This window comes from Petaurus breviceps, unplaced genomic scaffold (assembly GCF_028583685.1).
Source record: "Petaurus breviceps papuanus isolate PSGF00001 unplaced genomic scaffold, PetGlider_PUasm1.0 90752, whole genome shotgun sequence".
NCBI classification, from domain to species: domain Eukaryota; kingdom Metazoa; phylum Chordata; class Mammalia; order Diprotodontia; family Petauridae; genus Petaurus; species Petaurus breviceps.
The window spans coordinates 11,666,211-11,691,609 of record NW_027187336.1 but is presented as its reverse complement, the minus strand read 5'-3'; the positions used below and the strand labels follow the sequence as shown (position 1 = coordinate 11,691,609).

The 25,399-nt window shown below is 42.0% G+C and overlaps 1 protein-coding gene across 1 annotated transcript in view; it reads left to right on the top strand.

The window, feature by feature from the left end:
- Window positions 1-23,956, top strand: part of LCT (lactase) — a 49,900-nt gene extending 25,944 nt beyond the window's left edge. Inside the window, exons 8-18 of the mRNA XM_069067848.1 lie at window positions 462-1,101; window positions 3,604-5,154; window positions 5,840-6,108; window positions 7,513-7,803; window positions 10,783-10,981; window positions 13,153-13,355; window positions 15,600-15,709; window positions 18,954-19,088; window positions 20,710-20,933; window positions 22,393-22,620; window positions 23,608-23,956. Of these exons, the coding sequence (XP_068923949.1) occupies window positions 462-1,101; window positions 3,604-5,154; window positions 5,840-6,108; window positions 7,513-7,803; window positions 10,783-10,981; window positions 13,153-13,355; window positions 15,600-15,709; window positions 18,954-19,088; window positions 20,710-20,933; window positions 22,393-22,620; window positions 23,608-23,816 (4,059 nt within the window). The 3' untranslated portion in view covers window positions 23,817-23,956. The remainder of the gene's footprint in view (window positions 1-461; window positions 1,102-3,603; window positions 5,155-5,839; window positions 6,109-7,512; window positions 7,804-10,782; window positions 10,982-13,152; window positions 13,356-15,599; window positions 15,710-18,953; window positions 19,089-20,709; window positions 20,934-22,392; window positions 22,621-23,607) is intronic.
- Window positions 23,957-25,399: the final 1,443 nt, after the last annotated feature.

Genomic DNA, 25,399 nt, shown 5'->3' with positions numbered 1-25,399 from the left:
AAACAATAATCCAGTAACAATAAAAAAAGTCAACTCCATAATAACTCAACCAAAATTCCACACCCAACACTGTGTCTATCACAACCTGAACACCTCATGCAATCCTCTAAGAGGGATCTTGGAGGCCGTAGAGCCCAACCCCCTAATTTTTATAGCCAAAGAAACTGAGAGAAGTTAAGTAACATGTGCAGAGATGGGAGATTGCAAATGTCTAATATAGGATTTGAACTCAGATCTTCTGAGTGTAGGCCCAGAGTTCTATCTGTTTGGCCACCTAGATGCCCTGAGGCAGTCCACTAAGTCCAGAAGTTGTGGAACCAGTATAATTGAAGTTTCCTCCTTTGGAGTTCCCTGTACCGGTGAGATCACAGGAGTGGGCAACAGAGTAAATAAGCATACCTCAAGCCTGTATTCTGTTCTCTCTCCTTCCCTCTCTCTTACCCTCCTTTTCTTTTCCAAAGGTGGCTCATTCCATTTTGAAGGCTCATGCCAAGGCTTGGCATCACTATGATCGCTACCATCGTGGCCAGCAGCAGGGGCAGGTGGGCATTGTGCTGAACTCAGACTGGGCCGAGCCCTATTCTCCAGAGAAGGCAGAGGACATGAAGGCCGCTGAGCGCTACCTGCACTCTATGCTGGGCTGGTTTGCCCACCCACTCTTTGTAGATGGTGACTACCCTGACACGCTGAAGGCCCAAATCCAGAAGAAAAACAGGCAGTGTGGCAGCTTAGTCGCCCAGATCCCCAGCTTTACCGAGGCAGAGAAGCTTCTCTTGAAGGGTTCCTCTGACTTTCTCGGCCTCTCACATTATACCTCTCGCCTGGTTAGGGATGTGCAGAGTGGCTCTTGTGTCTCGGACTATGACAATCTCCGGGGCTTCTCCCAGCACGTGGACCCGGCCTGGCCCCAGACCTCATCCCCTTGGCTTCGAGTGGTGCCCTGGGGTCTGAGGAGACTCTTGCAGTTTGTGTCCCTGGAATATACCAAAGGGAATGTTCCAATCTACCTGGCTGCCAATGGCCTGCCAACAGAAGGCAGAGACCTTGATGACTCCTCAAGACGTGACTATTTCAATCTCTATATCAACGAGGTTCTCAAAGGTAAGGGCTCACGCATCTCTTTAGTTCTTTAAGGTTTACAGAGCACTTTCCTTTATAACAACTCAGGGATGTTGGCAGAGCCAGCATTGGCCACCCCCATTTTACAGATGAGAAAATGGAGGCTTCCAGCGGCTAAAGAATCAGAGCTGGGATTTCAGTTTAGGCCTCTTGACACCGAGTCCAGCATCGTCTCACTACACTCTGCAACCTCTTAAGGACAGAGTTTGTCCCTTTGTCCTTCTCCTATCCATCACCCTGGTTCTGGCTGTCTCTCCTACCTAGAATGTCCCCCGCTTAACCTTCCTTCTTTCCAAATCCTACCCAATCCCAAGCTCAAATGAAACCCTTGCAGTCATGGCAGCCTATGTTCGTCTTTCGCACACCTCCCCACCCCTCCACCTCACCCCACTCCCAGTTCTATTTGACTTACTGTCTATGTCACACATTTGGGTACTTAACAATGAAAGACAATGTATGATTAATGTAGGTATACATGTACACACAATGTATGTATGTATGTATACATGGACATATAGATGTGTATATACATGTGGATACGTCTTATCACCTTTCAAAAGGTGGACTTGAAGGCACATTTTGTACTATTAGCTCTGGGTGCAAAAATTGCTAGTTATTGCTCTGACTAGTCCCATTAGTAAGCAGCTAATGAGTGGGAGATGTGGGAGGTAAATGCTAGTCTCATATCTCCAAGTCCAATATTCCTTCTATGGTACCATACTGCCTCTCACAAATTTAAAAAAAAAGTTTACATTTGCATAACACTTTGAAGTTGCAAAGCTTTTGTTGTCGTTGTGTTGCTTTCAGTCATGTCCTACTCTTTGTGACCCCCTTTGGGGTTTTATCGACAAAGATACTAGAGTGGTTTGCCATCTCATCTCATAAATGAGGAAACTGAGCCCAACAGAGCTAAGTGACTTGCCTAGGGTCACACAACTAGTTAAGTGTCTGAGGTTAGAGTTGAACTCAGGTCTTCCTGATTCCAGGTCCAAAAAAGTTACAAAGTATTTTGTATGATTTATTTCTTTTGAAATCATGGGTTTAAGAGTAAGAAGAGATGTCAGAGGTCTCCAATCTAACCCCCTCATTTTATAGATGAGAAAACCAAGACCCCAGGAAGTGAGTTGCCTAAGATCACACAGGGCTAAGTGTCAGAGGCAGGATTTTAATACAGGCCTTCTGATTCCAAAGTATTCTTTCCTTATCACCCCACCCATTTGATAAATGAGGAAACTGAACCTTCCTGAGGTTAAGCACCTTAATCAATCTCACCCAGCTAAAAGATGATAGAACTGAAAATCAAACCCTGTTCTTCTTCTTCTAAGTCCAAAGCTTTCTGTAAAGTTTTAGTCACACAATCATGGGCTAATTTTTACATAGTTGACTTAGTTGTTGAGCTATAGCGTAATCTGACTGAATCAGGGCTTGATACACAAGTCCAAGTTGGATAATTGCAATGTTAATGGGATTTAAGATCTTCCCTGCCCATTAAGAGGTCTCACATGGAGCCCATTAAGGGAAGATTGCTTAGGGGAGGCTTGTAGGGAGGCTTTCACACCTTTTATTAATCTCTAATTAGGCACTGAGTCACTAGGGTTGTGATGCCTTCTGGCTCTGAGAAGTGGGTATATACTCTGAGTTGGTATTTTGCTTGTGAGAAGGATTTTGTGATTCCCTGATCAAGATTCTGAGTGGCTAGATGCTCAGAGCTCCCAGACTGCTCAGATGTAAAGGCTCTCTCGATACAGGGATGTATGTAACGTGTATAGTGGATTCAGGCAGTCAGAGCCCTGTCTATTGGTCTTTATTTCTCTGCTTAGTATTTTCTCTGAAGTTCAGGGTGCTGACTTTTTCCCTGAACTAGTGAATGTAATTAAAAAAAGATTGTTGACCCCTTAAACAGCTATCTTTCCTAGTAAAGCAGATCTAAGAACCTGTGCTAGCACCCATCCTGGGTTTGCCAGTGTGATTGCTGCTACAATAATGTACCCCCAAACACAATAAATAGCTCTAAATCTTAAGGTGCTATTTGAATAATGCTTCATTCATACCTCAAACCAGGGAATTAGCCATCTGGTTCTTCCACGAGTGAGAATAGCCCCTAAAATATTTGGTTTATTTATCCTTTTATCATAAAAAAATTTAGGAATTTTGTGCTGGTGATACCTGAAGTCAATTAAGAAAGTACTAAGACAATTTTAATGAGTTATTTGTAGTATAGACATCAGTGGATTGTCTATATTGGTGGAGTGCTTTTCTAAAGCTATAGATATTGTTTATACTTGAAATTTATTGCTATTGATTGTGTACAAGAGGTAAATATATGTGTCTTTCTTTAATCTGGAGTGGTGAAAATATTAGTTAACTACCTTTCTTTGAAGTATGAACACTTCCAAATCTTCCCACAAAAAACTTTAAAAAACAACAAAAAGAAAAGACAAAAAGGATTTTAATGTTCATCAATGTCCTGTTTTCTCTTCTTAGCTATCAAGCTGGATTCTGTGGATGTTCGGTCCTACATTGTTCGTTCCCTCATTGATGGCTTTGAAGGCCCGTCAGGTTACAACCAAAGATTTGGGCTACATTATGTTAATTTCAAAGATGGCAGCAGACCTAGAACCCCCAGGAAGTCTGCTTATTTTTTCTCCAGCCTTATTGAAAAGAATGGCTTCCTGACTAAAGAGACAGACAGACTTTCTCGACCACTCCTTTATAGCCCTCCCTCCAAAATTTCAGTTACTCTGGGACCCTCAGAGGTCCCTTCCAAAGCTAAGATAGTTTGGGAAAAATTCTCCAGCCAACCTGAGTTTGAAAGAGATCTCTTCTACCATGGAACATTTCCAGATGATTTTGTATGGGGTGTGTCCACTTCTGCCTATCAGATTGAAGGAGGCTGGGATGCAGATGGGAAGGGTCCCAGCATTTGGGATAACTTCACCCATACACCAGGGAACAGTGTGATAAACAATGAGACTGGAGATATAGCTTGTGACAGTTACAATAAATGGGAGGAGGACCTTTATATGCTGAGAACTTTGAGAGTCAAGGCCTACCGCTTCTCTCTTTCCTGGTCTAGAATTTTCCCAACAGGGAGAAATGATTCTGTCAACATATATGGAGTTGACTACTACAACAACCTTATTAATGGCCTGTTGGCAAGTAATATCATTCCCATGGTGACATTGCACCACTGGGACCTACCCCAAGCCCTTCAGGATATTGGTGGTTGGGAAAACCCTTCCTTGATTGAACTGTTTGACAGTTATGCAGACTTTTGTTTCCGTACTTTTGGTGATCGGGTCCAGTTCTGGATAACATTTAATGAACCCATGTTCCAGACCTGGTTGGGGTACGGTGAAGGAGTATTTCCTCCAAATGTGAAGGATCCTGGCTATGCACCTTATAGAGTAGTCCATACCCTCATCAAAGCTCATGCCCGAGTTTACCATACATATGATGAGAAGTATAGGCAGAGTCAGAAAGGAGTCATTTCCCTGAGCCTCCACACAGCATGGCTAGAACCCAAGTCACCTAACTTATCAAGAGATATTGAAGCAGCTGATAGGGCTCTGCAGTTTCAATTGGGCTGGCTTGCCCACCCCATCTTCAAAAATGGAGACTACCCAGACGCTATGAAGTGGAAAGTAGGAAACAGGAGTGAGCTACAACATCTAGCCACTTCTCGCCTGCCCAGCTTCACAGAGGAAGAAAAGATGTACATTAGGAACACAGCAGATGTCTTCTGCCTCAACACCTACTCTTCGAAAATTGTGGCTCACACTACGCCCCAGCTCAACCCTCCTTCTTATGACAGTGACCAGGAGAGAACAGAGGAGGACGACGCTTCCATGCCTGTGACTGCATTCAGCAGGGCAGTGGCCTGGGGGATGAGAAGGCTCTTGAACTGGATCAAAGAAGAATATGGTGACATCCCCATTTACGTCACTGAAAATGGTATGGGATCCAGGACAGCTCAAACTGAAGACACAGATAGGATATTTTATTACAAAACGTACATCAACGAGGCTTTGAAAGGTATGTGGGCTTCTCAGAGAGCTTGTAGAAATGTCAGATGTCCCTTGGGTCTCATGCCTGGGATTGTTTGGCAGAATGATCTGACTTCTCTTAACAGCTCCCTCTTCCCCGACAAACTCTATTGGTATTTTTGTTTTTTGTAACTAAAATCCAGTGTTTCTGAGGGTATTCGGAGCTTTGCATGTATAGTACTTTAGACCTTCTACCTGCCCTTCTCCTCTCACAAAGTTAATCTATCCAAATGATACATTATCTGCTCAATCAGAACTGGCTTCTTGGGATTGATGAACTATTATTGTCTACTATAACCCTAAAGATCCAGTAGAATGTCTAGTTCCCTTCAAGATACTAGGAAGAAAGGAAGGAAACAAGCATGTATTGAACACCTACTGTGTGCTAGGCACTGTGCTAATTAGCTCTATTTACAAATATTATCTCATTTGATTTTTACAATAACCCTGGAGGCAGATACTATTATTATGCCCATTTTGCAATTGAGAAAACTGAGGAAGACAACAATTAAGTGACTTGCCCAGGGTCACACAGCTAGTAAACATGTAAGACTGGATCTGAACTCAGGTCTTCCTGACTACAGGCCCAATGCTCCATCCACTGCACTACCTAGCAGCCTAAATTCAGAGCATAAAACTATTCTTTGAATATCCTCCCTTTGAAATTTTATCAGCCTACAGTATTGATGGAGTCAACCTCCGAGGGTATGTGGCTTGGTCCCTGATGGATAATTTTGAATGGTTGGAAGGCTACAGTGTCAAGTTTGGACTCTACCAGGTAGATTTTAGTGACCCCAACAGATCTCGGACTGCAAGAACTTCAGCCACCTATTACACAGAAGTTATCAGCAACAATGGCATGCCGCTGAGCAAAGACGATGAATTTCTATATGGAGAGTTTCCTAAAGGTTTTGTCTGGAGTGTAGCCTCAGCTGCCTATCAGGTAAGTGGGGAACAGGGCAGAAGTCTGTCTGATATGAAGGATGATTGTTTTATTTTTGTTTATTTTTCTGAGGTGACAAGGTAGGGCAGTTGGGGTTAAGTGACTTGCCCAAGGTCACACAGCTAGTATGTCAAGTGTCTGAGGCTGGATTTGAACTCAGGTCCTCCTGACTCCAGGGCTGGTGCTCCATTCACTGTGCCACCTAGCTGCCCCAGGATGCTTGTTTTATTTTGTTTCTTGGACTTAACCAAAATATCTGGTCCCACTGAGGGAACTGGACTGAACTGAGCTGAGGCAAATGTTATAGAGTCACAGCTGAGTTGGAAGGCATGTCAGAGGCCATCTAATCCAACCCATACTTAAAAATTCTCTCCAAACCTGACCCAACAAGTGTCCATCCATCTCTTTCTTGATGACAGCCCATTGCATTTTTGGACAGCTCTCAATGAAGTTTTTCCTGACCCAAGACTAAATTTGTTTCTTTGCAACCATTACCCTTTAGTCCTGGCTATGCCCCCCAGGCCCAAGAAGAACAAGTCCACTATTTCTTCCCTATGGCAGACTTTCAAATATTGGTACAGTATTTCTGGAGAAAGTCAGGTCAGGTGGATTAAAAACAAAAATACTTAGTAAAAGTCACTCAAGTTATAAATATTTCCACTCAGGACAATCATTCAAATTCAAATTCAGCCAATATTTATCAAGCATCTAGTACTAGGTGCCGGAGAACAAAAGTTGTTACAGTGAACATGTGGTCTAATGGCAAAAGACAAGTACAGAAACAGTCCATAGATCACCATCCTGATAAATTTGTAGCTTTCTACCCAGTTCACTTTCTAAGAAGTACTGAAAATAACAACAGGATGATGCTTCTCTCCAAGAAAAGAAGGATAAAAAGTGATTGCTTGTACTTGAGCCCTCTTCAAGGTATTTCAGACTAGTGGGGTCTATATTGGCTTCCTGCTTTGCAGCAGGAAATAATCCTACCCTGTATATGTTGAGTTTAAGTTAAAGTCAATCTGTAAAGAACTGGGATTCTCTGTACTAATCATACTCTTTGTACAAGATTGGACAGTCCAAGAAGGCAGTTAGGAATCTGCCCAGTAGCCTTGAAAAAAGCCATTTTTTTAAATGGCATGCTGCTTTTTGGGGAAATTTTGCCTAGCCATATGGCATCTTGAGAATTTGTCTGCCCTGCTCTAAGAAGGAAGCCTAACTCTACTTCCTTCTCTTCCTCTTCATCAATCAGCATTTATAAGCAGTTACTATGAGACAGCCAGTGTCTAAGCTCTGGAAATACAAATCATTCTTTCCAGTTCTGTCCAGATTTCAAACTTAGGGGCTTTAGAGGTGAGTAGGGGTTCATTTTAAATGACAAACTTTGCCTTCTCTTATCATTTTGAGATTGAAGGTGCCTGGAGAGCTGACGGCAAGGGCCTCAGTATCTGGGACACATATGCCCACACTCCACTGAGGATTGAGAACAGCGACAATGGGGACGTTGCCTGTGACAGCTATCACAAAATCCAAGAAGATGTGGCAGCCCTTCAGAATCTTGGCGTGTCCCACTATCGCTTCTCCGTCTCCTGGTCTCGTGTTCTCCCTGATGGGACCACCAGGCAAATCAATGAAAAGGGGCTAAACTACTATGAAAGACTCGTCGATGCACTATTGGCAGTCAATATTATGCCTCAGGTATGGGCCAAGAGGAAGGTGGTGAAGTCAGATGGATGGCAATAATCCAAATACTCTGTTTTACCAAAAGGCAACAAGTGTCTCTCTCTCTCTATACATATGTACACACATACACATAATACATACATACACACACACACACATATATATATATATATATATATATACTTTATATACCTATATATGCATACTTACATACACACACATGCACATGAAAGAAGCTTATACATATATCATGGAGGAGATAGGATCACCATCACCAGAGATTTGTATTTAATTTAGGAGCCTAAATGAACTTGCCTACCCTACTTTTCCTTGGGGAGGTTTGGGTTGGACCACTCAGAATCTAATTTTTTTTCCTTTTATAAGCTAAAGCAAAATGAGATTATGTACTCTAATTGGCGTGTGAGCACCTGATTTACAGATAGGTAGGAATATCTTCCAAGAAAAACTATTTGATGTTCCCTCAAAAGTGGCCAGTGCTTCACGTTCATTGTGGTAAAGGTCTCTTTGGCATGCACTGTTATTTGGCACGGTAAATGGAGAGTGTAAGACCACCTGCAGCGAATCTCCCAGTGAAGGCAGGGCAGCAGTATTTACATCAAACAAGACAGAGTAGTGTAAGACTGCTTGGCATCAAGAGTAAAAATATATGACTCTATCCAAAGTCGTTGATGGAAAAGGTCAGTGTAGTCAGGGAAGAATTTCATGCGTAGCCCACATATTCACACTTCGTAGTGCCTGTCAAGGGTGTTCTGTCCTCACCTGTGGAGTAAGTAATACAAGTGCTATCATCATGAGACTGAAGTTCTCACAGTCACACAGCTAGTAAAGAATTCCAGTGTCAGAATGCAAAATCAGTCTCCTGAGTGCAAACCTAGCACTTCCCACCAGACTACGTAATCTTTCCATGGAAGCCACAGGACTTTAAGCTGGGCCTTGAAGGCTGCTTGGGATTCCTGGAATGGAGGAGCGAGTAGATTCCAGTGAAAGGAATTAGTATGAACAAAGGCAAAGAGGAGAAAATAAAAATATTATCTCTGATGTATAGACAGTGTTTTATGGTCTTGGTCTACATAATATTTTACGTACCTTATTTATTTGTAGAAATTAGTTTACTCATCCATGTTCATAGTGTAAGTGAGCAAGGATCTAACCCCAAGAGCAGTCATGATTCCCGGTCCAACAGCTAGGCTGCACTGCCAGTACAGGTGTGGGGGGAATTGTCATGCAGTCAACAAACATCTATTAAGTGCCTACTATGTGCCAGGCACTGTGTTAAGTGCTGGGAATACCCTTTTCCAAAAAAAGAACATGACAATTCTAACTCTCAAGGAGCCCACTTATGTTTTGCCTGACTTCACATGTATAATGGGTATCATGTTGCTTGCCTTCTCAATGGGAGGGGCAGGCGCTAAAGGGAAGGAGAGAATTTAGATCTCAGATTTTTTTTAAATGAATGTTTCAAGAAGAAAGGGGGAAGACAACATGCAAACAACTATGTATATACACGATGTAGAAAGGACAAATTGGAAATGACCTCAGAAAGAAAGCACTCACATTAACGGGGATTAGGAAAGATTTCTTGTAGAAGGTAAGATTAAAGCCAAGAAGAGAGATGAGGAGGGAGAGCATTCCAAATATGGGGAACAGTGAGTAAAAATGCCCAGAGTCTAATCTGGACTCAGACACTTAACAGTTACTAGCTGTGTGACCTTGGGCAAGTCATTTAATCCCAATTGTCCTGCCTGCCCCCCTCCAAAAAAGAAAAAAAAGAAAAATGTCCAGAGTCTGGAGATAGAATTGGATCATAGTAATGATATTGACTTGACTGGAATGGCTAGCATGTATCAAGAAACAAGGGAGAGGCCGGAGGAGAGAAGTCAATACAATTCAGCTCCATCTATTCAGTTTCTGCCACATGCAGCATACTACGCTGGGTTCTGGAGATATGAAGCTGAGAAATTACACAGCCCTTTCCCTTGTAGAGCTGATAGTCTGGTAAGGTCATGAGACAAGTACACAAATAACTATAATGCAAGTTAGAATGTAGTAACTTGCTGGCTAATGGGAATGGAAGGCGTGTGCTAGATCAGGGGTGGGAACTCTATGGCCACATGTGGCCTTCTAGGTCCTCGAGGACAGCCTTTTAACTGAGTCCAAGCTTTACAGAACAAATCCTTTTATTAAGGGTATTTGTTCAGTCAAAGGGCTGCACTTGAGGACCTAGACTGCCACATGTGGCCTCGAGGAGGTAGGTTCACCACCCTTGTGCTAGAGTGTTAGAACCAGGAGACACTGAATGAACAAACACCACTTGTGGACATGTGGCCACCATAGGAATTATACTTACTGAGAAGAAACTTAATCACATAGAAAACACTTGCAGATTTTATTGGATGATGTCACCTGACATTGCACATAGTTCACAGGAAAAATGTCTCTTCCCCTTTTTAGATCAAGATCAATTTCACGTTTCAAAAAGACTTCATCTGAGAGAAGACAACCCAGCTTCTTTTTCATTTAAGTGGGTTTTTTTTGGAGGGCAGTTGAGCTTAAGTCACTTGCCTAAGGTTGCACGGCTAGTAAGTGTTAAGTGTCTGAGGCTGGATTTGAACTCAGGTCCTCCTGACTTCAGGGCCAGTGCTCTGTTCACTAAGCCACCTAGCCACCCCCCATTTAAGTGTTTCTTCACTATTTATTTTGAAGTTTCCTAAGTACCTAGAATGTAAAATACATCACCATGAAACATAAATACAAATACATTTCAAATGATTTTGATTTGAGTACCCACTTTGAATTATGCATCTTACAAGTGCAAGATAAATTTAGTTCCTGAATTAAGTGACAAAGACTTTGAGACTGGAGGTGATGTGTGATGAGAGATGGCTTTCTCAAGTCTCCTGTGGAAAAGTCTGAGATTGGAAGGAGGCAGAAGTCTGGATTAGTGGAATTTTCCTGATGTGACTTTTTTTTTAGGTGACTCTTTACCACTGGGATCTGCCCCAGGCACTCCAGGATGTTGGAGGCTGGGAGAATGATACCATAGTCGAGAGGTTTAAGGACTATGCAGATGTGCTCTTTAGAAGGCTGGGAGATAAGGTGAAGTTCTGGATCACTATCAATGAGCCCTATAACGTTGCCAATGCTGGCCATGGCTATGGAGTAGCTGCACCAGGTAATGGCCTCAAGCCTTACTTGTTAGTTTATTGGTTGGGAATATGTTCTTAGAATAGTGAAAATCACAGAGTTCAACTCCATGGGTAGGTGGAGACAAATCTGATAGACTGATTGAGTTAAGACATCTCTGGGTCACAGAAGAAAAACATGGCCCAGATATTGATATCTCATCTCCTTCTCTTCAAAGAGTACCTGAGGGGCAGCTAGGTGGCACAGTGAATAGAGCAACAGCCTGGAGTCAGGAGGACCTGAGTTCAAATCCAGCCTCAGACAGTTAACACAAAAACTAGACGTGTGACCTTGGGCAAGTCACTTGACCCCACTTGCCCTCCAAAAAGCAAAAAAACCCCAAAAAACAAAGAGTACCTGAAAAGAGATGTTGATATTTTCCCCTCCTGAGGCATAGTGTGTTAAAACTGTAAGGGACCTGAGGAATCATCTCCTGTCTTCTCATTTTACATATGAGGAAACTGAGGTTCAGACAGTTCAAGTGATTTGTCCAAGGTAACATGACTAATGCCAGCACCAGGCCTTGAATCCAGGTCTCCAGATTTTTAGCTCAGGGGTTTTTCCACTATCCTGCTGACTCTAAATGTGAAATATATAGAACTTACCTTTCCCTTTCCTTCCTTTCCTTTCTTTTCCCTTCCCTTCCTTTACCTTCCCCTTCCCTTCTCTGAACATATAGGCAGGCGGCTCACACAGTGGTTAGAGTGTTAGACTTTTAGTCAGAAAGACCTGAGTTCAGATCAAACCTCAGATACTTAAATTTACTGTGTGATCCTGAGAAAATCACTTAACCTTTATTGGTCTCAGTATCATGATCTGTAAAATGGGTTTTTCAGGGTTACAAACCTCCTAGGGTTGTTTTGAGGGGAAAATGAGATATTTATGAAGTGCTTTACAAACCTTAAAGCATTATATGTGATTATTGTTATATTACATATAATATTGTTATCATATAATGTAATATTATATGACATAAAATAATATAAGTATAATATAATATTGTTATTATCATGTACCTACTGAATGTCAGTTCTATGCAGAACAGCTGGCCAGGTGATGAGGAGGATACGAAGAATTAAGGATGATATCGTTGGAGAGATCAGACAGAAACACATGAAAATCTAAATGATGGTGAAAGGCAGTCCCTGATACATGCCAATGAGTGGTATAGACAATAATGGCTACAGGCTTAAGAAGAGAGAGGGATCAGGACAGCTAGGTAGCACAGTGAATAGAGCAGTGGCCCTGGAGTCAGGAGGACCTTAGTTCAAATCTGGCCTCAGACACTTGACACAAAAACTACCCGTGTGACCTTGGGCAAGTCACTTAACCCCAATTGCCCTCCAAAAAAGCAAAATACAGAAGAAGAGAGAGGGATTGCATGGGCTGGGGTGGTTCAAGGAGAACTCTATGGGGCAAGGGAGATTTGAGTTGGGTCTTCAAGGATGGGAATGGGATTTGGAGAGCCGCATTTCAGGTGGGTGGCAAGAGTGATGGTAATATTTATATGTGAGAAAAGTGAAGTGTCATCTGTCTGGAGTAGGGAATTTCTACTGGGGAGCTGTAGAAGACAAGGCTTGAAAAGATTAGCTACAGCCAGATGGTGGTGGGTTTGATTAGGCCTTGGCAGCCAAAGAGGCATTGATCAAGCCTAGCACAACTGTCAGCCAAGGGGAGTTGGTGGCCTGAAAGGTCACTGGAAGGAGAGGTGGGCTGCATTGAGGAACAGCATTGGTTGACATGGTAAAGGACAGAAACTTCCTCCCTGGGTTACCCATTCCAGAATTTAGTCATCTTCACACTTATCATGGTCCTTTCATTGGAGATATATTGGATAGAGACTTGGAATCAGTAAGACCTGAATTCAAATCCTGACACACACTTACTGAGTGACCCTGGGTAAGGCACTTAATAGCTTTGTTCAGCCTCAGTTTCCTTATTTTAAAAATGGGGACAATAACAGCACCTACCTTACAGAGTTATTGTCAAGATTAAATGAACTGCTCTAAAACACTCTGTAAATACTTCCTATTTTTTTAGTTGGTTGGCACCATTTTTTTTTTTTTGGCTTTAACTGTCACCAAATTAGACAGCTAGTGGAAGTCCAGATGTACGCTCTACTTTTTTGAATCATCATTTCGTCTGCCTTCTGTTTTGCAGGCATATCCTTCAGACCAGGCACTGCTCCCTACATCGTTGGCCATAACTTAATAAAAGCTCACGCTGAAGCCTGGCACCTGTATAATGATGTCTACCGAGCTGAGCAAGGGGGGCTGATTTCTATCACCATCAACAGTGACTGGGCAGAGCCCAGAGACCCTTCCAAACAAGAAGATGTGGAAGCTGCTAGAAGATATATTGAGGTCTGTTTAGATTTGGGGGGGGGGGGGTATTTTTATTCTCTCTCTTTATCTGTCTGTCCTTCCTCTCAAAACTTTTTGTTTGTCCTTCTTTCATCAGTGGCATAGTGCAGAGAGTACTGGCCTTAGAGTTAGGAAGACCTGAGTTGAAATCCTTTCTTATCAAGGCCTAATAGATAACTGGATTGTGAATTAGAAGAGCCAAGTTCTTAGTTATGGCTCTGCTGTTTATTAGCTGACTTATCTTGAACAAATGACTTAATGCCTCTATGTCTTAGTTTTCTAATTGATAAAATGAACCCCTGGCCTACCTACGGGAGATTCATTAATGCAAAAGTTCTTTGGAGTTTTTGTTGTCGTTGTACTTAACATCACTCTGAAGCTCATGTAGGTCCCTGCCCAAGCTCCACTTCATGGCTGTATTTTGGATCCTGCTGGCTTAGAGTGAATGTCAATGGTAATTATTTCTCTATGGAACAGCAAGCTGGAGGGTCTTCCCCTCCCAGCTTGATTTTTTTTCTTTTTTTTCCTAATTAAAGGGGCCATCCCTTGACTCACTTCTTAAAGAGGCCTATTCACTGAATGGGCAAAAAGACCTTAGCCTAAAAGGCCCAGGGTCTCCTTTGCATCTTGAGTCATCTCTAGTCATTCTGGTGAATATCTGGCCACTGGACCCAGATGGCTGTCCAGAGCCTTGCACAGCCCTCTCATTCAAATCAAAGCCAACGGAAAGTCATGTCATCATTTCCCTGATGCCATGGTCCTCTTCAAAGATGGAGGACAAAACATACAAGAAGACAAAAGTTATTATTAAACAAGTGGTCCTTACTCTATGGATGTATGCATTCCAAAAATTTGACATATGGTAAATTTGTTGTAAAGCGAATGCTGTTTCCCATTGATTCCTGTCATGAAATTAGAGATAAGATCACATAGAAAACATCACCAATAGTCTGATTTGAAAACTTTTCATGAAGGTTCAAGATTTTTGCTAGGCCCATAGCATATTCTGTTTGTAATCTTGGGGATGCTTTTGCAAAACATTTCTGACCCCAAAATTTCCTGCCACTATCAACAAAATATAGGAATTTTTTTTCCTTGGGACAACCCTGACTCTTATACTTGGAGTTCTGATTCTTAGCTCCTGAGACCTCTAGTCTAAATGTTTTATTATGTTTAATAAAGTTGGGCTACAGTATCATTCCTGGTCAGTAGGTGCCACCATGTATAAATATTACACATTGTAATATAATACTCATTCCTTGGATTTGAGGCCTTATAAGTTTTTGTGGTCTTGATTTTCTATCAGTTTGAAACAAAGGAGAAATATATTCTTATTCTCTGCCTCTTATCCTATGGGCAGCCTTATTTGCCTAGGTAACTTAGGAAACTTCCCTAGAAAACACAACAAATTGAGAAAACAAAAACAAAAGCTCAATTGACCAATTTAGCCCCTTTTCAGTCTGAGTTGAATGACTAGAATCTATATGAAGATGGACAGTCCCTTGGGTTGGCATATAAAGGATCGACTATTTTGGTTTAAGATTTCTGCTGCAACCTTGGATGGGGGATGTGAGGCAAGAGAAATCCTCATCCCCATTGCAGAATCAGGAGGACAGGACAGTGGTCTCTCTTTCTCTACCTTTGAGATTCCCCCAGATCCCACGATGTTGGTCATGGATCATATTCCTAGTGACCCTCAGCCTCCTTTCCTAAGTCCTTTCCAGATCTACTTTCTAAAGCTCCCCCTCTCAAGAGTATATGCCCTTTCTTGTGGGTCAAATCAGAAACAGACAGTGAAAGAGCCACTTACATCTTCAGCAAAGTGTGGAGGGTCAAATGGGGAGGGGTGCGAATAGATTTGATGTCAGATCCTGCCCTTGGACTTGACTGCCCAAAGCCAGGGGTTAGCAGTTTTCCACATTGAGAAAATATTAGTTATCAGCCAAGCTTTCAAACTTTAATTTCCTCATCTGTAAAACAAAAGGGTTAAAGTTAGGTGACCTCCAAGGGACCTTTTCATCTCTTAATAGTAGGATCCTAAATGGTTTACCATTGGTTTAGTTGTCTTCTTCCCGAGGTGCCAGCAAAGCTGTACTAGGCCACCCTCTAAAAGGGGGAGCTGGACATTCATCCCCAGGTGTCCTGGAATCACTGAGTTTGGAGCCATATTTTGAAGGTGAGGAGGGTTGTGCCTCCTGGAAATGATCTCATCTTCAGTTTCAGCTTTGTCCTTCACTCCTCTAGTTTATGGGAGGCTGGTTTGCACATCCTATATTCAAGAATGGAGACTACAGTGAAATCATGAAGACTCGAGTTCGGGACAGGAGTGCAGCAGCTGGCCTCAGTGAATCTAGGTAAGAACTTTTCACTTTTAGTTGGCCTAATGGCTATCAGGGGAAGGTATCATAAAGAAATCCTGTGTCTTTGGAGTGCAGTATAAGGAATAGTCTACTGCCCCAGAGGATGTTACCCACCTAGAGCCATAAGTAGAAACCCTAACTCCCAGGAAAAGCACCCCAAAACCTTCCCATGATAAACAGCATAAAAGACACCCCCAAATCAACTTTTTAAGAGAAATACAATTGAGAAGAGACTTCAGGGAGAGACCTTGGTCATCAGGGCACACAGTCCCATGGAAGGAGGGGCTTTGGGACACCCTGTTGTGGGGAAGCAAAGATCATAGGATAGTATTGTTAGAGATGTCAAAACTCAGGGGAGATTTTACCTGACCTAATAGACTGCTGATTGAGGTAACTAGGCCATCTGACAATTTCCTGTTTTCATTAATTATTCCTGCTAAGTGCTAAGCTCAATTATTTCTCCTTGTTGAAAGAATATGTGCTGTAAGCATAAGGGAAGAAGTCCCAGGCACCCAGCCTTAGTTCTGGCTCTGTACTCCCTCTGAGTACTTGTCTCCCTCTCAACGAGTACAAGTGTCCAGACTCAGCCTGTTCCATCTAGGTGATGGTTTGAATAAGTCAGTTATGTAATGAAGTGCCATCCTTCCTGTATAGACAGGGTGCCTTTTGATCTGGCACTGTCAGGACATGGGTAGGCTTTAAGATTAATTTTCCAGAGAGCTTGATAGAGTCAGGGGGTAGTCTACAACAAGGAAACAGAGAAGGTATTTGGGGTAAAGAGTAGGGTGGGAAGATTGAATTGATGACATTTGTTAGTCTCAGGTCTCAGACTGACCGAGCCCACAAGTTGATGGTGATAAAGGGTTAACATAGAATTCATGGAGAATACCGAGGCAGAATATCATAGACATGTGGTTGTTTTATCTGCTGATTCAATCTAATTGTTGTTCTTTCTTATGAGAGGCTGCACATCTTAGTGGGGAAGAAGGGCTTGTTTTTCTCCTGGAAATAATCATGCTATAAAGACAAAAGGGCATTAAGAAAATATGTTTTTAAGAGAAGAAAATAATTTAAATTTAAAAGAAGAATCTAAAGAATTTAAATTTAAAAGAAGAAAATAATTCATGGCATTGCACCTTGCCTAATAAATATTTGTTGATTTTATTTTCCAGTCTTCTCACCTCCCCAAGAGCTTCTCTCTCTCTTTGAGATTTCAGTGTTAAGATCAAGTCAGTACCAAGAAGTGCCCATCTTTGTTTGCTTCTACTGGGAAAATCCTCCGTGGCCAAAGCCATCTGTAATAGCTCCATCTGCCTATGAGCTTTTCAACAGGGAAAATAAGAGTTTCCATCACTCAAACACTCCTTACACCCACTTGAGTGGGCTCTTCCTTTGTGCTTAACTGTTGGATGGTACTGTGAGGAATACAAGAGAAATACAAAACAACTTCTTCCCTTATCGAGTTTAGAGTCTAATGTAGTTGGGGATAGACGGGGAAGAATTGTTATTTGGAAGAGTGAGAAGTCACTGTGGGCTAGATCAGTCAGAGCAGGCCTCAGGAAGGAGACAGGGACTTGATGTGGGAGAAGAGCAGGCATTCTAGGAAGGGAGACCAGCATGAGCAGAGATGTGGAAGCAGGAGTGGGCGTGATATTTTCAGAGATCACAAGCATAAAGTATTAGAACTGAAAGGGAGAGGGCGGCTAGGTGGCGCAGTGAGTAGAGCACCAGCCCTGGAGTCAGGAGGACCTGAGTTCAAATCCAACCTCAGGCACTTAACACAAAAACTAGCCATGTGACCTTGGGCAAGTCACTTAACCCCAGTTACCCTCCAAAAAGCAAATAATAATAATAATAACTGAAAGGGAGATTTAAAATCATGTAGTCCAACCCCTTATTTTATAGGTAAAGAAACTGAGACCTAGATAATGGGTGAAGAAGCCCTCCTGGATGAAGGAGAGTTTGCATACTGGGCCCCAGAGAGAAGCCTAGATAGAGAGCAGGTGCCAGCTGGGGAGGGCCTGAAAGTCACACAAGAGTCTGCAATGGGCAAGAGGAAAATGATTGTCAGTTCTTGAGACACAGAGGGCTGTGATGAGCATGGGTTTTAGACATCTTCTGCCACCTTTCCAGAAATGCCAGTAGAGTTCTTCATCTTGTGACACTGGGAAGTGGGGAGGCAGGTGTTCGAGAGCCAGGACATTGCCAGTGGAAGGTTTTGGTTCACCAAACTACAGGTCACAGAAAAGGACTGAGGAGGACCGAGGCAGGCCCAGAGCAAAGCATGGTATCCCCAACCCACCTACCTCCCCAGTATTTTTCCATGGGTGAAATCAACTTTAAAAAAAGGAGGGCTGTCGGGGCAGCTAGGTGGCGCAGTGAATAGAGCACTGGCCCTGAAATCAGGAGGACCTGAGTTCAAATACAGCCTCAGACACTTGACGTTTAACTAGCTGTGTGACTGTGGGCAAGTCATTTAACCCTAATTGCTCTGCTTCTCCCACCCTTAGCCCCCCCCAAAAAAAGACCGACTGTGGTGATCAAAAAGATACTCTTGAAAAAGCACACAGCAATTAGGAATAAGTATATATGAGCATTACCTAAAAACACAGTGTACTGTATGATATATAACAGAAAGAAAGAAAAACCTCAGAGATGTGTATGAAAAAAATCTAGTTCTCAAAAAGCCTATTCCTTTTAAATTCTCCCTTCTAAAAATGAGAATTAGACAAAAAGAAATACCCAAAGGAACAGAGAATTAGGTAACATAGATCCTAAAATATGGGAAAAACAAAAGATACAGGAGACTTATAACATATAAATGTGATCTGAGAGCTAAAAATGTGTATCAGGTGTTTGTGACTTGGGATGTTTTGAAATTCAGTAAGTTACAGGGTATAGAACTAGAATGGGTAGTGCTCTAAATTTGGATGCAACATGTAGGGCAAACACTTGGAAGTGGGGATTGGAGGATTAGAAGATTGACCTGAGATCTCCAGTGCAGCAGGCTCTGCCGCGGTGATGAGAAGGATTGCATACCCCTGGTCTTTTTCCTGTTTTCCAACCTAGTCACCTGAGCCATTCTCTTCTGTTCACCGGGGCCATTGTTTCTATTTGGCAAGCCTGTGGCATGGCTCTTTGTGTGGGCCATTCAAGGTCTGGTCGAGAAGAGAAATGAGATATGCCCATGTGCTCCTTGAGAAGGCCCCTTCTCACTGTCTTTGCCTCTTAACTTTAGGCTCCCAGAGTTCACTGAAGATGAAAAGAGGAGAATTAACGGCACATTTGATTATTTTGGCTTTAATCATTATACCACTGTTTTGGCTTATAACCTGGATTATCCAGACTCCTTCTCCTCCTATGATGGAGACAGGTAAGCCTGCTGTCCTCTCTGAACACAAAGAAAAATGGAATCGAGAAGTTGACTTCTTAGGTTTAAATACCAATTGTGCTCCTTGACCCCTGTGTCACCTTGGACAAAGCACCTCTCCTTGCTGGGACTCGGATGTCTCATCTATAAAACGAGGGAGCTGGATTAGGGCAAGTAGGTGGATAGAACTCTGGGCCTGAGGTCAAGAAGACCTGAATTCAAGTCCAGCCTCAGACATTTCCTAGAGATGTGACCCTGGGCAAGTCATTTAACTGCTGTTTGCTTCTGTTTCCTCACCAGTAAAATGGGGATAATCATAGCACCTACCTCTCAGCATTGTTGTGGGACTCAGATGAGATAATGCCTGTAAAATGCTTAGCATAGTTCCTGGCACACGTTGGCCATTGTGTCCTCCAAGAAGACCAGTGGCATCACAAGGGTGATGCCTTGACTTGTGCCTGAATTGGATATGAGTGGGGTGGAGCTGTGAAAAGTTGTCAGCCTAACTCTCTCCTCCAGAATCATCAACGTCCAGGGGCAGGACAAAGGTCAGGATGATTGGCCATGGCCCCCATATATAGGCACCATACAGCTGGAGACTGAGAGGTTAGGTAACAAAGTCAAGGTCACACAGCTTGCTGATGGCAGAGCCTGGATTGACAGTGAAGAGCATTATTAGTACCTTACTGGACCTTTTATGAGTTCAGTCACATGTGCAGAAAAATCCAGGCACTTTTCCCATGATAAAAAAGTAATATTTTATGTGAAAGGCCGGATGGTCAGTCAATCAACTGTTAATAAGTATATATTGTGCGGCTAGGTGGCGCAGTGAATAGAGCACCAGCCCTGGAGTCAGGAGGACCTGAGTTCAGATCCGGCCTCAGACACTTAACACAAAAACTAGCCCTGTGACCTTGGGCAAGTCACTTAACCCCCATTGCCCTCCAAAAAAAGAAAGAAGATAAGTATATATTAAGTGCTCATTCCATGACAGCACTGTGCTATGTGCTGGGAATACACAGAAAGGCAAAAACATGGTTCCTGCCCTCAAGCAGCTCGCCTTCTAATGGGGAGCGGGGGGAGGGGCGGGAGAGATGAATGCCAAGATGTACAGTGTAAATGAAAGGTAACTCCAGGGGGGATGCACAGGAAGAGGGGGGATGTGGGATCTGAGCTGTGCCTGGAGAAAGCCAGGAGGAAGAGATGAGAAGGGAGAGCATCCGGGCACACGTATGAAGAAAGATGCTGTCTGCATCCAGAGAAAGAACCCATACATAGGAATGTGTATAGAATAATCACACACACACACACACACGTATCTAATGGAAGCCATCTCTAAGGTGAGGGGGGGGAGAAAAGAAAAGAAATTTATGTGATAACTTTATTATATATTTAAAAGGAATAGCAAGTTGTATGTAATAGATTTGCTGTTTCATGTGCAGTCATCTTTTTTTATTATACTGTGTTATGGAAATTCTTGTTTTATTCCATAAATTAAAAATAAAATTAAAATATATATTAAAAATGCAGACAGTCTGGAGATAGGTGGGGATTATAGATGGGAATTTGGAAAAGTGAGATCTAAGCTTTTGTCTTTCTTTCACTGTCTAATTCTTGTCCCAAGGGGTGTGGCTTCCATAACAGATCGCTCTTGGTCAAGTTCCGGCTCTTTCTGGTTGAAGATTACACCTTTTGGCTTTAGAAAGATCTTGAACTGGTTAAAGGAAGAGTACAACAACCCTCCAATTTATATTACAGAGAATGGGGTTTCTGAGAGACAAACCTCAGACCTCAATGACACCGTAAGAATCTATTACTTCCGGGCTTACATCAACGAAGTTCTCAAAGGTACTTGAGCATATCATCAGCTTGTGACCTTCATAGATAAAAGTCAGTGACCATTAAAACTTAGGGCAAGCTTGTAAGACAGTGATTGATTGGTAAATCATTCATTTCATCGAGGACAGATGCCCCCTCTTAGCTCTGAATTCTGTCCCTCTAGGCTTAAACCTCTTGGACAAGAGCCAGTTGCCTGAAGTGCAACTTCAGTTTTTCAGCTCTTTGTGTTATTAACCTTTGAATCATGACAATAACTAGAAACTTTGGTCTCTACCATAGATTATTCTTTGATGAGAGCACTCAGAAAAATGATCCTATTCTTTTCATTTATTAAGCTGGGGCCCCTAGGACAAGGGTCAGTAGACCAAGGTCAGACCTAAAGCTAATAGGGCCATTTGGCCATTTCAAAGGAACCTACAAATGTAGGAAGAAAAGAGTGATGACTATTCAACTATGGAACAAGAGTGTTTAAGTGGTCTTGGCAAATCTTAGTAACAACTGTGATAGTGCGCGTAAGTTTGATGTTGTTCCCCTTTAATAATTAGCTCATTTGAAGTAGGGCGAAAAAGGTCAGAAAAGAATTTATTGAATTTAAAACAACATGTATGATATGCATTACTTTTTTTGGTGCCCATTTTTGTTCCAATAATTCTTACAATTCAGGCCCTAAAAGGCTGCAAATAGTCAAGACCTTTCCAGACCTTTAGCTTCCTAAGACTAGTTCCAGTGGACAATTGTATACTACAGCGAGCAGCTTACAAATTGTTCACACAACAGTACAGCCTAGAGTTAAAGCCAAAGCCAGACTCAGGGGAGTTTAGATCTTGGTTCTACTGAGTTAACATGCAGAGGAAAAGGGTCTTAGAACCTTTGCTCACCAAAACTATTGTGCTTTGAGAACAAGAGAATTTTATTTACATACTGAGTTATCAAAGAAAGTGTCTAAGACCCTGTTGTTGAAACCCCTAGGAAAACCTTTACAACACAAATCAAAATCTTGCTTACCGATTACCAAAATGAATTTCTGTTTATGTACTATTTATGTGTAGTGACTGTTGTATAAAGAGAATTAGATGGTTAAGAGACCACACACTGGTGGACATAAGTAACCCTGAGAGATAGGAGAAGATGCCTAATGAGAGTGAAGCAGAAGGCCAAGTCAGTCCTAGACAGCAAAGTGGCAGAATCTTCCCATCACCTGTCTCTTCCAGCTCTCATCTCTCCCATGGTAGGACAGGATAGCCTACCTCCCTGTTCTGCAGCTCGTTTGTAAAATGAGTGTGAGACAAACAAAATAGGGTGGGGACATGAGGATAATTAAACGCAGAAAGGATTTTGGGAAGAATTTCCAGAATAGGAATATTATTCAGTGGGAGGAAGGGGGAGAGGCTAGCTAAGGTGCTTCTAAGGACAACATTGTACATAGCATTCAGGAAACCTCTTACCTGGGCTTCTCTGTTCATACAAGCTATCCAGGATAATGTGGATGTACGTGGCTATACTGCTTGGACTTTGATGGACAATTTCGAATGGGCCACTGGCTTTTCGGAGAGATTTGGCCTGCATTTCACAAACTATACTGACCCCGCCATCCCAAGGATCCCCAAGGAATCTGCCAAATTTTACGCCTCTATAATCAGGTGCAATGGCTTCCCAGACCCAGCCAACGGGCCACATCCCTGCCTCCAGTCAGAAGGTGAGACATGATAGGAGGAGCTGCCCCAAACCAAAAAGAGGAGGCTGGGGAAAAAGAGAAGGTGTGCTTTCTCTCTGTGTCCCCCACTAGATCCCTAAAGCCCAATGTGACACATGTGCCAAGGGATTCTTGTCATGAAACTCATGGCATTCTGAGTTTTCAAAATTGAAGTTACTCAGAGAAAGTCAGTGGAACTTACTGGAAAGAGGCCTGGACTTGGAGCCAGGCAACCTGGTTTCAAACTTGGTCAAGTCACAACCTTCCTCAATTTTCTCATCTGTAAAATGGGGAAAATAATAGTACCTATCTCGCAGGGTAGTCGTACCAAATAACATATGTATAGTGCTTTGTAAACCTTACAATGCTATATAAATGCTAGCTATTATCAGTATTACCAGACATTTCTAGTCCTGGTATACCACTTGCTTTTTAGATAATTTGGGGTTGTCATTCAACCTTTCTGGGCCTTGGTTTCCTCATCTATCAAATTGGGAATAATATATTACCTATTGTTAATGTTATATTACCTATATCATTATTGTGATGATCAGATAACAAAGGTGAAAACATTTAAAAATATACATCACCATCGCTAGGGATTATTATTTACTCAGTTTATACTATTGCTACTGACCACCTCTCTGACTTTCGAGAGTCAATAATAATAGTTCATATCCACATACTTCAGAAAATTTGCTAAGTGCTTTACATATATAATCTTATTTGATCTTATAAGCCTTGATGTATTTGTTCAAACTAATTCCTAGAATAAACTTCAAATAATACTAATAGCTCATTATTAAGCATTTAAATTAATATAACCAAGGAAAATGGAAGATGTAATTCTGCTACTGATAATTAAAAACAAACTTTTTCATTGTGACTAATGGGGTCTACATCTGAGTTTTAGATTGAAGGTACTTTGGGAAATAAGCAGAACAGCTGAAACTTGGAGAATAAACCATCCTGTATGTGCTTCTCTCCTAGATGTTCCCACCATGGAACCTGTGACAGACAAGCAAGTTCGGTTCCTGGGGCTGATGCTGGATGCCACCAATGCAGAAACAGCCTTATATATACTTTTCTCTCTGTTGATTATAGGTGTCTGTGGGCTGGCATTGATATTATATAAATACTGCAAGGTGTCTAAAAAACATCCCACAAAGACTAGCCAACAGGAAATGAGTAAATTTTAATATTTGCAATATGCTCTCCAAGTTAGAGAAGTTCAAGCACTGCTGAATTCTTTGCATAATACTGCCTTATTCACCTCCCTGTTTTATATTGAACTTCCTGTACAATTTTGAGAAAACAGAAAAATAAAAGATGAGTAGCTAGTTTACCTGGGACATCATTCGTTTCTGCCAGATTTTGAGTTACAAATTTTCTCCCCGTTTTTCCCCTACCCACCCCCCCAAAATAGCAGTCCCACAGGATATTCCCTCCTCCAATCTGCTCTCTCCCATATTTTCTGCCATACCCCTTTCAACTTTTCCACTGGATCTCTATTCCCCAGTGCCTGTATATCTTATTTCCCAATTACAGGTAAAATAGTACTGATAATAGTATATACATATATATATATATATATATATATATACATACATATTTGAATATTTGATTTTAAAACTTTGAATTCCAGATTCATTCCCTTCCTCCCTTGTCACCCACCCTTACTGGGAAGATAAATAGTTCAGTATGGGATGTACATGTGTGGCTAATGCAAAACAATAACATAGTAGATATATTGTAAAAGACTGACTATATTTCCCTCCCTCCTATCCCACCTCCCACTTGTTCTATTCTCTACTTTGATCCTGTCTCTTTTCAAAATGGGTGCTTCCAACTTCCTTCACCCCCAGCCTGCCCTCCCTTCCATCATCCCCCCTCTCATCCCCTTCCCCCCTACTCTCCTGGAGGGTGAGATACCCTATTTAGTGTGTATTTCATTCCCTCCTCAAACCAAATTCAATGGGAATAAGGTTGACCCATTCCCTTTTGCCTTCCTATTCTTCCCCTCCATTTCCCCTTGCGTCTTCTATATGAGATAGTTAACCCCATTGTCTCTCCCCATCTCCTCTCATTATATTCCTCTCTCACCTCTTAATTTCACCTTTTAAGTATCATCCCTTCCTGTTAAATTGGTCCTGTGCCCTTTATCTATGTATGCCTGTAAGTATATATACACACATTCACATATGTGAATATATATATTCCCTTCACCTACTGAGAAAAGTTTCATAAGTTACAATTATTGTTTTTCCAAGTAGGAATGTTAATAGTTCAACTTTGATAAGTTCCTTATCATTTCTTTTCCCTGTTTACCTTCTCATGTTTCTCTTGCTTCTTGTATCTGAATGTCAAATTTTCTATTCAACTCTGGTTTCTTCAGCAAGAATGATTGAAAGTCCTCTATTGCACTCAATGACCATATTTTCCCCTGAAACATAATACTCAGTTTTGCTGGGTAGGTGACTCTTGGTTTTAATCCCAGCTCCTTTGCCCTCTGGGAATATCATATTCCAAGCCCTTCGATCCCTCAGTGTAGAAGCTGCCACATCCTGGGTTATCCTGATTGTGTTTCCACAATATTCAAATTGTTTCTTCCTGGCTGCTTGTAATATTCTCTCCTTAATCTGGGAATTCCAGAACCTGGCTATAATATTCCTAGGATTTTTCTTTTTGGGATCTTTTTCAGGAGGTGATTGGTGGATTCTTCCAACCTCTATTTTGCCCTCTGGTTCTAAAACATCAGGGCAGTTTTCTTTGAGAACTTCCT